Source organism: Coloeus monedula, assembly GCF_965178545.1.
Source record: "Coloeus monedula genome assembly, chromosome: 14".
Classification (NCBI taxonomy): domain Eukaryota; kingdom Metazoa; phylum Chordata; class Aves; order Passeriformes; family Corvidae; genus Coloeus; species Coloeus monedula.
In genome coordinates, this window is record NC_138794.1 from 3,521,988 (window position 1) to 3,535,003 (window position 13,016).

General features: G+C 42.5%; 1 protein-coding gene across 3 annotated transcripts in view; it reads right to left on the reverse strand.

Annotated features, from left to right (window-relative positions):
* HOMER2 (homer scaffold protein 2) overlaps positions 1-13,016 on the reverse strand; it is a 60,620-nt gene that overhangs the window by 7,560 nt on the left and 40,044 nt on the right. The window contains exons 4-9 of one of the 3 annotated variants that reach the window (XM_082290777.1): positions 7,785-7,877; positions 6,625-6,651; positions 6,342-6,526; positions 4,673-4,829; positions 2,432-2,542; positions 353-433 (exon numbers count right to left, since the gene is read on the reverse strand). In XM_082290777.1, the coding sequence (XP_082146903.1) occupies positions 353-433; positions 2,432-2,542; positions 4,673-4,829; positions 6,342-6,526; positions 6,625-6,651; positions 7,785-7,877 (654 nt within the window). The remainder of the gene's footprint in view (positions 1-352; positions 434-2,431; positions 2,543-4,672; positions 4,830-6,341; positions 6,527-6,624; positions 6,652-7,784; positions 7,878-13,016) is intronic. The other 2 variants (XM_082290778.1, XM_082290779.1) reach the window with 2 other exon arrangements.

Here is a 13,016-nt window from a genome sequence, read left to right on the forward strand (position 1 = left end):
GCCCTGCTGCCACTGCAGCAATCAGCCCCAGGGAGCTGCTCGACACACGTGGCTGTGGTGCAGCTCCACGAACCCAGAGCAGCAGAAACAGATACAGGATAGCCTGGAATTGCAGGAGATGGATGCTACATGATCCCAGGCAAAACAATTTCTGCAGTGGAGCTATTTAATCACTCCTGTGCTGGAAATGGTACTGTGTATTTTGCATGTACTTAGCATTTTTTGTTTTTACAAACTGGAGCTCTTTTGCCTTGACACACTGAAGTCTGAACAGAGAAATGCAAACAGCTATGCAAAAAAAAAAAGGAAAGGTACCAACTATTTTGAAATGAATTTCACTGCTAAACTGTACCTGTAATTGTTCAGATACAGATTCACATTCTGACATTAGCTCTGGTATAATTTCACCCTGCTTTCGGAGCTCTTCCAGTTCCTTTGAAAACATAAAAGAAAAAATATTAGTGCAAGCTTCAATTTAAAACATAATGAAAATCTGAAAAGATGAAATGGCTTTGCATATTTTATTGTATTCTGCACAGTATTTGGATGGAAAATAATCAAAATAACCTGCCTGCACTCCAAAATTGCTAATTTTCTACAAGAATATATTTTTTCACTAGATTTTTTACTTTGCATTTCTAAAACAGGCAATGTAATCCAATCTCTAGCATGAATTCCATGAATTACATTAATAGAATCTTAACCAAAACCATACACCTATGCAAAGGATATATTAAATAACAGAGAGATCTGAAGGGCTGTAATGCTACAAGCAATTTATAGATGGTAGCAAAGAGCAAATTAGACAATTTCAATGATGTATGACAGCAAAAAAAAAAGGCCAGTGGCATTACCAGCTGCACATATAGAGACATCACTACAGAACACAGGTGTAATGGGCTTTCCTCCACGGCACAGCTCTGAGAACCACCACCTACCCCTCCCCCAAAATCTCTATTTGGTTCTGGCCTCACTAGCCAAACTGAGCAGACTTGATGAAGGGAGTTAATGGAAAGAGAAACTGCAGGAATCTCTGCTGGAAATTAAGACAACTTGAAAAAAAGTGCAAGATCCTCCTCCAGAAACCGTCACTGTGGGGGTGATGACCTCCAGAGAAAGCAGGGGTATATCCCATGACTACCTGGACTTGTGCAAAGCATTTGACACTGTTCCACACAAGATCCTGGTCTCAAAATCAGAGACACATGGATTTGGTGGAGGAACCACTTGGTGGGTAAGCATCTCCTACATGAGGAGGGCATCAGCAGCTTCTCTCGCATGGCCATGCCATGAGAAGGCTTCATGTGGGTTTGGATTTCAGACCATGAAAGATTACTACTACTTATGGGTAGTTTAGAGCTAATCAAGAACCTGCTAATGTAAGCATGAATTTTTAAAACAAGTTAGTGTATTTCCAGCGTAAGTGGAAGACAGGCGTGTAATATTCACAAGTCAATCAATTTTCTGGTTCATTTGGTACAGTAAAAGCGTGAATCTTGAGGAGAATGCCAGGAGAGAATAAGGGTTGTTACATATGCTATGGCCACAGAAAGGTTGGGAAGACAGCATTACATTTTCCTTTGAAATATAGGGCTGAAAAACATTATATTTATGACAGTGCATCAAAATCCATCTCCCTAAACTATTTCCTTGAGCCACCATAAAACCCCTGAACAGCACTGCTTTTAAGAGCACCAGCAGAGATGCTGTAATGGCACATGGCAAACTTTACTGCACTGCTTTTTCTCTTCAGCCAGCACAGAGCATTTGGTCACTGTGACAACGGAAAAAAAAGAGCTTCCCATTATTTTCCCCACTGTTCAGAGGTTCCAAGCCATCATCCTCCTTAGAAAAATTAACACCCTGCCACATCAAAAATGACAAACTGGGGTACTCTAGATGAATCTGAATTTCTCACTCTTGGCATTAGTCCTAAAATCAGAGGGAGACCATAAACCAGCAAAGCTGCTCACTATGAGCCATCCAGAAAAAGAAACAGGACTTGCTACACAAATGCCAAATTAGTCTGCAAATGATGTCTTTTTAATGACAGTCCTGATGTCTATGGGAATTTCCAGCATGGGGAGTGTCAAATGAATCTGTTCTCAGCACACATCTGCCTGGCATTGGGCACCAAGTTTCCCCACTCTTCTACAAGCACAAGTGTTGTGTACATAAAAGTATTGTTGGTTAACCCCTGCCAAACTACAGTGTGCAGGCACAGCACATGAAACATGAAATCATGAAACTTGGATGGAGAAACACTACCAAACAAGGGACTGTACATGGAAAACCTAGAAAGAGGCAACATCCCAAGACATCAGGCTGCTTCTGGTGGTAGGTGAGCCACTCCATAAATCTACATCCCAAGAGAGAAGCAGACAGTCCCACTCAAACATGAAAATGCCATTTTCGGGTTCAGGGCACTCACCAGCTCCTTGTCCTGAAGTTCTGTTTCCAGTTCCTGGAGACGTCTACTCAACTGTGCATTTCTTTCCTTCTCTTTATTTATTTCATTGCACTGTTCCTCTAGTTCTTCAATCTTTAAGAAATGTCAGATATTAGGTGAAATTTTTCAAATTTCTGAAAATCTGGGGCAGAACACAGCTGATGAAATGGACATGTTTCCCAAATCATAGCATTTGATTCACTGCAACCAAATTATCGCTTCTTTCCTTCAAAAGAGCCAATTCACACATCCACTAGGAAGCCCTGGGTCTGTATCTACTCTCTCTTTCAGTCTCTCTTATAAGTACTTAGGAATGCACAAAACACTGAGCTGCTAAAGTAAGTGGAACTGGGGATAAAATCTGCACTTCACTCCCATGAAGCCAACACAAGACTACAAGGAATGGGTTTTCTTAACACAACAAGGAGAAGAAATCTCTCGGGGATTGCTTATTATTCTAGCTGGTGTGTGAGGGACACAACATCAAAACTTTGGAGCGAGAACCAGCTGAGAGCAACATCTTTGTTCTCTCCATACCTCCTGCTGCCAGCCCTGCACTCAGCTCCCAGGAGATGCACTTCCCACAGGCCGATGGGCCAGCTCATTAAAGTATGTACTTTAACTCTCAGCTTCGTGTTGCTTTGGGATTATAACTTCCCTCATTTGAAGGTAGAGCAATATGCAAAAAAATCTGACCCAATTAATAAAGGAGAAGGAACTTCCCAGGCTGCTGCAGTGGTGCAGTGTGAGCATCGAGCAAGGAACCTGCTTAGGGGAAAACCTCAGAAAACCTCCCTGTACAGAGAAAGACAGCAAATTATACAGACAGCACTGCTGCACAGTCTGGCTGGCCACCAGCATGGTGGCTTTGAAGCTGCAGCAAGGTGGTGTTTTAATAATTTCTTCATCTCTAGTACAGCCACTGGGAAGTGGCATGTGTTGATGAGAACAACTTTTCCCTGCAACAGTGCAGAAAAGGAAATAACTACCCTTCAAATGATGATATTTTCCTGTAACATACTGTTTTAGTCTCTCACTTCTCCCATATCCACAAGAGACTGGATATAGGAACCCAAATCATGTAACAACTAATATAAATTTGTTAATGTAACATCAGTTAATACAGCTCTGGTTTGATCTCTGTGTTACCACTGTGCACTCATAAAACACGAGTGAATAAACAGTGAATATCTGCCTCAGAAAAAGGGTTGTTCCACAAGGATTTTCAGTGCCAACAGACAACCCAAACCACCTCCAACACTGAAATACTACTTGCAGCCTACTGACACACAAAAATACATGAAATCCCTTCCCCTCTTCAAAAGCAAATACTAAACAAAAAAATATCCTCACCAGATTGATACAATCTGATCTCTACTTCAAATGTCCCAGTGATCCATCTAAGCAAGCATGAAAAGGATCCAGCTTTTCCAATAACATTTAGGATGAACAGGGTGAAATTATCCCTGCAAGCAGTGTTCATGGAAACCACGACCCCCGGTGCCCATAGGCTGCTGCCAGCCCTGTGTGGGGCTGTTGCAGGCAGTACAGTATTAGCTGAGAGACAGAACTAATGACAGCTCTCAGCTGAGACTTCACAAATTTAAACTTCTGACTTGTTCTCTGCTGCAGCCCTTGCTAACCCTGCATCTTACACAGCTGAGAAATGTGCTCAGTAATGAAGGGGAAAAGGCTTTTGACGATGCCTGTTGGCAGGTTTCTGGATGAAATGAGCCAGGTGTTAGTGCTGGAGGACCCAGCTCACAGCCCACAGTGCTGAGGCAGTAACTCACTCTCCTGCATGCTGTTGGGATTTGCTTCTGACACTGAGTGGCTCCCAGGCTGGGTTCCTGTGGGCCATAACCACTCCTGCTCATCTGCATCTGGCAGTATTTAAGTGTGCTTTGAAAGGGATATACAACAGTAGCCCCACTTTTAGAACCTTTCTGGTTTCTCACCCCAGCCAGCAAGCCCTGCTGACACCAAGTCTCCCAAATCCCAAGGAAGGGAACTTCACACGATGTGGCAGCTCCTCTGATCCCTCCCTGCCCGCTGTGTGCAGAGGGAAGCAGCTGCTTCAACTCCCCATCCACCTCCCTTCCAAAGACCAAACCCATCTCCTAACAACACACACAGCGAGAAAGCCGCAGAGATCCGAAAGAAAGAGCAATGGTGGGAGCAGCTGACTGCAGGGGCAGCTCTCCTGTGGGTATGCTCAGCTACCTTGCCCCTCAGCTGGTCGTTCTCCTCCTTGCAGGCTGAGAACTGCTTCTTCCAGTGCTCGATGCTGGCCGCCGACTCCTGCAGGGCTGTGGACAGCCGCGCGTTGCTCTCCCGCAGCGACTGCAGCTCCGTCTCCCACTTCTTCACGTTGGATGAACTGAGAGAAACAGGACACCATGAGGTGGTTTCACCTTGTATTCCCTCGAGTCATTATTCTTTACCTGTCTGCCAGCTCCCCCACCGCGGTGTGTTCACTGTTAATTTGCTGCAATAACACGAAGAGCACTCAGATGTGTGTAATTGCCTTTAGCCATTACATACCTATGGAGAAGCCTTAATTTGACTGCCTCTGTCAAAACAAAGGCATCTACCAACTCCAGCAGCAGTGGCCTGTGTCTGGAACAAAAGCCCTGCTGTCAGAGCAGGCTGTAGGGTCCAGCTGCCCGTTTGCACATGGGGTCCCACCCTGGCAGTGTATGGTCCCTGTCACGTCCCGAGCCGTGTGGCTGCAGCACCTGGGGCTGGACACCTGGCACCCCTGCAACAAATCCACTCTGCACATCTGCAGATGGCACAGCAATTCCAAATGGAAGATTTCAGGAGGTTGACATGATCTATATTTGAATTTATTTTAATGCTGAGTCTTAACGATAAAAGTGTTACATAATGCTGCAGAATTAAACGACTCATTCCCCAAAGCTTCGAGCTGCAGCACAGAGCACAAGATTAGAGGGTGAATGGGAGGAAGGCTTTGAAACTCCCTGTGTGCTACTTGCTGCCTGTCTGTGGAGGTGTCTTCATCGAGAGGAATGAGCTAACATTATGGTCTGAAACAGGTTAAGCTACTGAAATGTCAATAGAGAGAGATGATGTACTTCAGACATAATATATGCAACCTTGGAATTGCTCACTGGGTAATGCTGCTTACAGTGATGCTTTGTTTTTTAAATACCTTTTAAAGAGTAGCTTGTTAGATTTTCTTTCCATTCACAGATAGACATTCACACGCAAGAGGCAGACCAGGCAAGATCCCAACAGAGAATTATTCTATTTTAATGTTCTAACTTTGCATATTGCAACGCCTATATTTTCACTACAGCTGCAAATTACTCTTCTCAGCATTTTCAAATTATTTATCAAAGCAAATAGCAAAAAATGTGATTTCAAGGGCCTCTGTCCACAATTTAGAAATATCCCCTAAGACTTCCAAGCAGTCTGATGAAATTATATTTCTGACTTCAACTTTTTATGGTTGAGTTCATTCCCTTTCATAATTTTAAATATCCATATCTATTTTCATCAAAGCAAGTGTAGCAAACTCAAAGAGGAAGAAAGATTGGCTTCACATGTTATCAGCAGCAATTGGTCCCCTATGGCTTTAATGTTATTTCTGTAGTTCTAAAACTTCACGAAAGAAGATGGTTATAATAGTTGGCATCAGCAGAATAAAAGACAGCTTATTTCTTCACAAACTACATCAGGAATAAACGAAATGGTAAATATCTCTCAACTGGACACCAGGATGTACTTGCTAAAATCTGCTCATTCATCCATTCTGCTGCACCATTTAAAATTAATTACAATTTGAACCATTTCTGTTAATATCATTATCCATCAGATAATTACAGCACACTTTTCCAATGCAATTTAGGTTCTACAGGAACTTCACCTTTGGGCTAGAGCAATTTTTAGTTTATCATTCTCAGATTTGAGATGTGCCTCAGCAGAGCCACCATGTGATGCCTTCTCGTCGTCTGTGCCATTCACACTTGAAGCTCGAGTGGAAGATGGAGTTTCACGTCCAGACTCCTGCAGCACAACACACAAACGAACACTGGGTGTCTCCTGCATCTCCTGCAAGACCACAACACCAATTTCTTTGTAATCTTGATCCCACACCACTTGGCTGAGACCTCGGCTCTCCTGGCAGAACAGTGGTAACACACACATACCCTTTTCATCTTGGCTGCAAAGCTGGTCTGTTTAAAGAGAATGAAAAAATTATAATGATACACAAATGGAAGTTTACAGGGTTCAAAAGTTTTCAAAAGCTTTTACCCTGATAAGGCTTGTGTTTTCTAAAGGTTGTTTGGGTTTTTTAAGATAATGAAACAATGCAACACACAGAGCACAAACAAACAAATAAAAATAATACTGCTCCTCCAAAGAGATGCTATTCACACACTGCTTGGTGCTGACCACCAACAGAGAACAAACAAAGTGAACTACAAAGATCATGACCAAAGTCTTTACAAAATGAGTATCCGAAGTCAGCCACTCAGATCGATACTTGTGGGCCCCACAAACGGGGGTGGTTGCAAGACTAAAACCCTTCAGCAGCTTTTTCTGATCATTCATCTGAATTCCTCTCTGATCAAAATCTATCTCACTTCCCTCTGAACATTAGCCCAGGCCAGGAGCACCTGCTGAACACGGTTCACTCTCACCTAAAGCAGTGCACACGAAAATACAGCTGACCATGTAGAGAAACTGGAACAACACCCAATTTCTCCAGTTTGTAGGAAACCCAGATCTCCCTGGACACTTGGTGGTACAAGGTGTGCTGCCTAGGAGAGTGTACTGTGCAGATACACAACACAAGCTTCTTCCAACCCCCCCCAAAGCAGTGCCCCTGTTCCCACACCCCAGCTTCCCACCAGTCACCCCTCAGCAAGGGAACACTGGACACAAAGTCAGGCTCTCCACTGGTAAAAGAAATGCCCACAGAAGTGGGTTGGACAGGTGACAAAAAGAAGGATATTGATGAATCTCATTTACTGTCTGCTGAAGCACTACACTGACTTACTTCCCAGTGACTCAAACTATGTTTAACAATACAAATCAAAGGATGCATAGCTTTGCCTGTTATTAAAAAAGTTATAACAGCTCAAGGACTGCTGAAAAAAATTAGATTTAAATGAAAGTAAAGCGCATGGAGGGATGAAAAATATTCCTCTGACAATGTTAATGTCCAGCAGCTGGCAATTACCTTCAGCAATTTCCACTTTATATACTTTAAGCTGTCTGCCAGAAGCTAGCACAGTCCATTTGAAAATTTAACTTTAAATTATTTATCCTGTATGTGTACAGGTATTAAAGCTAAATTACAAACCTGTGAGTGATTGCTTGAGGTCTCAATTTTCTCTTGAGATCTGTCTCTTGCAAGTTTGGCAGCTTCTTTTACTTCTTGGAACTTCTCTGCAAACTACAAAAAGCCATGAAAGGTATTTATTAACATGATTTATCGTCTATTGAACAATTAAGCTTGCTATCTCTTTATGGCTTAGATCTCCAAAAGTGAACAACTAATTTGATTAATTTAAAAATTTTGGCAAGAAAAAACATTTAATTCTTTGGCAGGATGGTTCTTCCAAAAGAAATGGTGGTATTTCTAAAAGAGGGACATCTCTATAACTCTGGCCAACCACAGTAAAAACCCATGGAGGAAAAGGAACTGTTGGTGTCTCCTGGTTTGATTTGGTTCTGTTTATTTCCTCCCCCTTCTCTTTTTCACTTGGTGTTAGCAGTGTATTAAAGGCAAAAGTATTAAAGACATGTTTGGATAAAAATATCATCAATGTCTTGTATTCCTAAAAGCAAGTGAATTCAATTAAAGAATGCAAATAAATTCATCTGCAGGAGGTAAGCAAGGGATTATCAAGACACAGAAAAAAGGAGAAGAAGGAGGATCTGAATGTATGATGGAGTCATATGAAAACATAGCTTTTCTGGTCTGATTGTCTTATTACTTTCAAAAATAAAGGTAGAAGACTTCAGACCAAGGCTTGAATGCTTCCTGCAAGAGGCTTATATTAAGCTGGGGAAGGTGAAGGGAAAGAAAGATAAAGATGGAAGGTAACAATCCCAACCTCTATGAGTTGCTGTAGAACATCTGCTCCAAAGCCAGCCTGGCATTTTTGAAATACAAGTATTATCAGTCAGGGTTGCAGGGCTTCAAACCCTTTAAACAGTGTTTAAAGTTCTAAAAGGAGGATTGCAAAGATGGAAAAAAAGGTATAGTACATAATTTATTTTTAAAATAAGGATGTATCCACTATAAGAATAGTTAAGTTTATCTTTCAACTAAAATTGCTTGGTCTTGCTCGCCTGTGTTTTGAGAAACTTGAAATGCTAGAAAGGCAAGACATTTTAAAAGTTAAAATATAAACAGATGTATTTATTGCACTGTTTGTGAACAAAAGGATTGCCATTATACCCTTGGATAATTCAGAACACTTATGAAAATACTGTAAATAAAAGCATGAAAAAACCCATCCAATTTTACAGTGGAACAATAGGAACAATCATCATTCACTCAGTGATCTTGCCTTCCAACTTTAGATTCACAGCAGGTATTTAGCATGTGCTCTCTGAGTAAAATGCTGAGACTGTAGAGACTGATTAAACAAATCTCCATTTGGTCTAAAAGAAATCTGGATTTACACGTGGAGGCATCTGTGTTTTGTGTAACGCACACAAATGGCAATTTCCAACAACCACACACACACAGGGTGGTTAAATCCCACAGAGGAGCACATTCTAAAAGGTGAGGGACATTCTGGGTGTAGCCTAGGACCTGAGGCGATGCTGGTGAGTGAAGATGGAGCTCTGGGACCCAGCTGCTCCCTTTCCAACAGCTGACGTTGCACATGCAAAGCCTGTGCCCTTGGATGGCAGCAGTTGCCATCTGATGGCACTGCAGTCACTGCACGCACAAATGACTTGATTACCTCTGTAGCACTCCACGGATCGTTAAGAACAACCACATTACATTTGTGCCTTTAGTGATTTAACTCTTAACTTTACACAAAGCATCTCTCCTGCTGTGACAGAGCAGCTACAACCAGCTGATTATTTCTAAAATATTGTATCAACAGTAAGCTCTACGTTTGTGTTTCTTGCGGATAGCATAAGGCTGTCTTGAGTCTGTCTTTTATAATAAATCTTTCTCTTTTACAATAAATATCTTCATCTTATGTATGAAAAATTTATGAGTGTTCTTCATGGACGATACGAAATATGAACAGACAAAAAGAATTGGAAGTCATCTATCAAATTTTATTTTGCAGCTATCTTCCTAAAGCACACAGGAGACTGCTGTGAAAAATTATGTGAGCTGGGAAGAAAAGGACATTTTCCCACTTCTCCATAATAAGAAATTGTATATGATTGAGCAACGCTAATCTTCAATATTAACCCAGTAATGACCTCATTGCATAACAGATTTCAGTTATGTCTCTAGTTCAACACGTGTATTAAACACATTTGCATTTCGACAGAGACTGCTGTTCTGAGTGGGGCAGTGCCAGCCCCAGCCCTGCAGCACTGCACAGGAGCAGAGCAGGACGTTCTGCAGCCACCCAGAGCCCGAGGCTGTCTGAGAGTGTGGCACAGCCACCGAGCCAAATCACCGGGAGAAACCAGAGCTGATTTCTCTCTAGTAACCAACTGCTTCTGCTCCAAACACAAATAATTGACAGATCATGGGTGCCACAAAACCATGCCTCACTTCCAAGGTCTAAGTTGACTTTGATCTCTCAAACAATTACCACAAAAGGGAGTGCTTTCTGAAAGTCAAATTCCTAATGAAAAAGTGAAATAATCTTCTATTCAGTAAATGAAAACTTGGTAAGTGTGGTCTCAAGGGGCAATGAAAATCTAAATACCCAAAACCAAATAAAATATTCATAATGTTTCTTCTCCTTACATCCATGCTTGCCCTCTGGCAAAGTTCCCCAAAATCAGCAAAAAAAAAAAAAAGTTAAAGAAATAAAAGGACTTGAGTAGGAGAGATGGCAACTGAATACCACCCCGAAAGTCCATCACGGGTTATAGGATGTGTCTTCCCACACCCCAGGAAGATGTGTGAGTAAGCTGCAATATGGAGAAGATTTGCTGCTACCAACACTTGTGAAGCCTTTTGGTCAGGCAGCTGCAGCCCACGAGCACTGCTTGATTAGGAGTCTTGGCCAGTGAAATTTAGTGGAAATTTAGTGGGGACTCGAGGATGCTACTGTGCATTTCACAAATTACTTAAAGGCTGTTCAAATCTGCAGTAAGTTTGTCACCAGGAGAAATATATATATATATATATATATATATATTCAAATAGCCCTCCTTAGCATTTTACACATTAAAAAGCACGATTCTGTATGCATAAATTTTAAGCTCCTGGTCTGGCATTATATTTTATGTCTCCTACTGACAAATTGTGCCAGTATCGGATGAAACAGCTGCTCCCACCCAAAGCAGCCTCATAAATATTTCATCTCCCTCTTGGTTTGCAGAAGGCTGGGTGATGTGACAGCCCTGGGGGAGCATGGCTGTGCCATGGCCCACAACACACGCGTGCTTTTCCCGTGCTTCTCCCAGGACGAGCCCTCAGCACGGGCCAGATGGGCGCCCAACAGGACTATTAACCCCAGAAAGTGGCCAGTAACTAGTTCTGTCCCAGGCAGGGTGTGTCCAGCTCTGATGGCAGCTGGCCCAGGGGCTGTGCTGTGTGCTGGGGCAGCCTCTGCCCCGAGCTTGCTGCCCTGCAGTGCAGTGACTGGCACACACACGGCACACATAATGTGCAAGAGTGCAGAGAAATGAAGCCCAGCGCTTCCCAGGGCCCAGAGGCAGCTGCTTTATGATGTGCAAAGTCTGGCTTTACTGGGTTTCTCACCCGTATAAATCTTTGTCCCCATGCCCTTGACTACCTGCAGCTCCTCATTCAGCACGGCTGCCTCAAAGCACCCGGAGCGACAGCAGCAATCTTCCTTAACCACTCCGTGTGCCAAATGCAGCAGTACCTGTGCAGCACCAGCCCTGCCTCTGCACACCCACACGCTGTCAGCTCCTTGTGATTCCTGTCTCAGTCTGGCTGCAGCGATGTTTGAACAATGCCTTGAGACCCTTTCTGAGGCACAGGGTAGGAAGGGGGGAAAGGAGGGGTCAGAGCGAGTCCTGCAAAAGGGGAAAAGGACCCTGAGTAGGACATCAACTCGAAGCCCTGGGATTCTCCCAATCAATGTGAATGGTAATTAGGTTACTGGGTCACGGAATGCAGTTTTCATTAATGGCTCATGTTTAATTTGAACTGCTTTTCCCTATAGGTATGGATTAATGCTTTAAGTATCTCAAGAAAAGCAAGGCATTAGAATGAGGCAATATCTTTTATTAGGCCAAGCAATATACTTAAAAATGCAGGCATTTTTAGGCATGCTAACCTCTTCTCCTGCCTCATTATTATCTGTTGTTTTCAGGAGACATTTTTCAGCTTTATTTATTTCTATTTATTTTAAGCCAGGGCTATTGATCTCTGGTTTAGTGGAGTTTTAGCGTGCCCTTCCAATTCCTGACTAAGCACTTCAATTATTTCCCGTAAAATAGGCAAGCTTTAATTTATATCTTTTATAAGAGTATAATGATATTAATATAAAATGAAACTTGATTTTACTATTCCCAATACACTTATATAGCTGTAATCTCACTCTCAACTCTGATCTTTCTTACTAATGGCTCAATAATTAAACTGAGAAGCACAGGCAATAAAGGAGTATCTCTGTCCCATTGCTTTACATGGCAGTAATAAACCAGATTTTCTTATATTTTTCAGCTAGATAACTGTCAGAGTTTGGGGTTTTTTTCTTTTTTAAAAGATCATCTCAAGCTATTTTCAGAAGTGCTCCGCTTAACCTCCCTCCCAATATTATGACCAGAAAAAGTCTTTCTGCTGATTTGGGAAGCCTTTCATGCAAGTAGAAGATTGTATTTTGGGCAGTGGGCTCTTCAGCAGATCATGCAGCGCAAACAAACGTGCAAAATGACCTGGAAAGAAACACAGCTGGTGCTGGTGCCCCTGTGCCCACACAAGAAGTTATTCAGATTGCCCCTAGCCTGGCCACGTGTACACTGACAAGCCGCTTTCTGATACCAGCAGTGCATTTCTTCTCAGGACATTCTTCTTTGAGCAGGTTTGCAGAGTATGGCAAAATTTCTCTGATTAGGCTGCAAGGTCTTCCAAATGTACCTCCTGCCTCACTACAGTGTGCCCAGTGCCTTATTATGTTATTTGTCTCTCTTCTGCTGAGCCAGACTTGGCACCGCCTGCTCCATGCGGCACCTGGTGCCCATTTAGCCCCAGCCTGCACCGAGGCACCACATGGTCATGTGTCAGAGGTGTAACTTCAGTAATTCAGGATTAAAAATTACTGTCCAGAGGTGCTAATTCTCTCATTCAGTGTCCAAAGGTTGCATTGTATCATGTTTATCTGTTACTCAAAACAAATTATTCCCCTAGGTCCATTTTAATCCTCCCCTATTCCCACACAATTTATTAGCTACTATGAACACCACT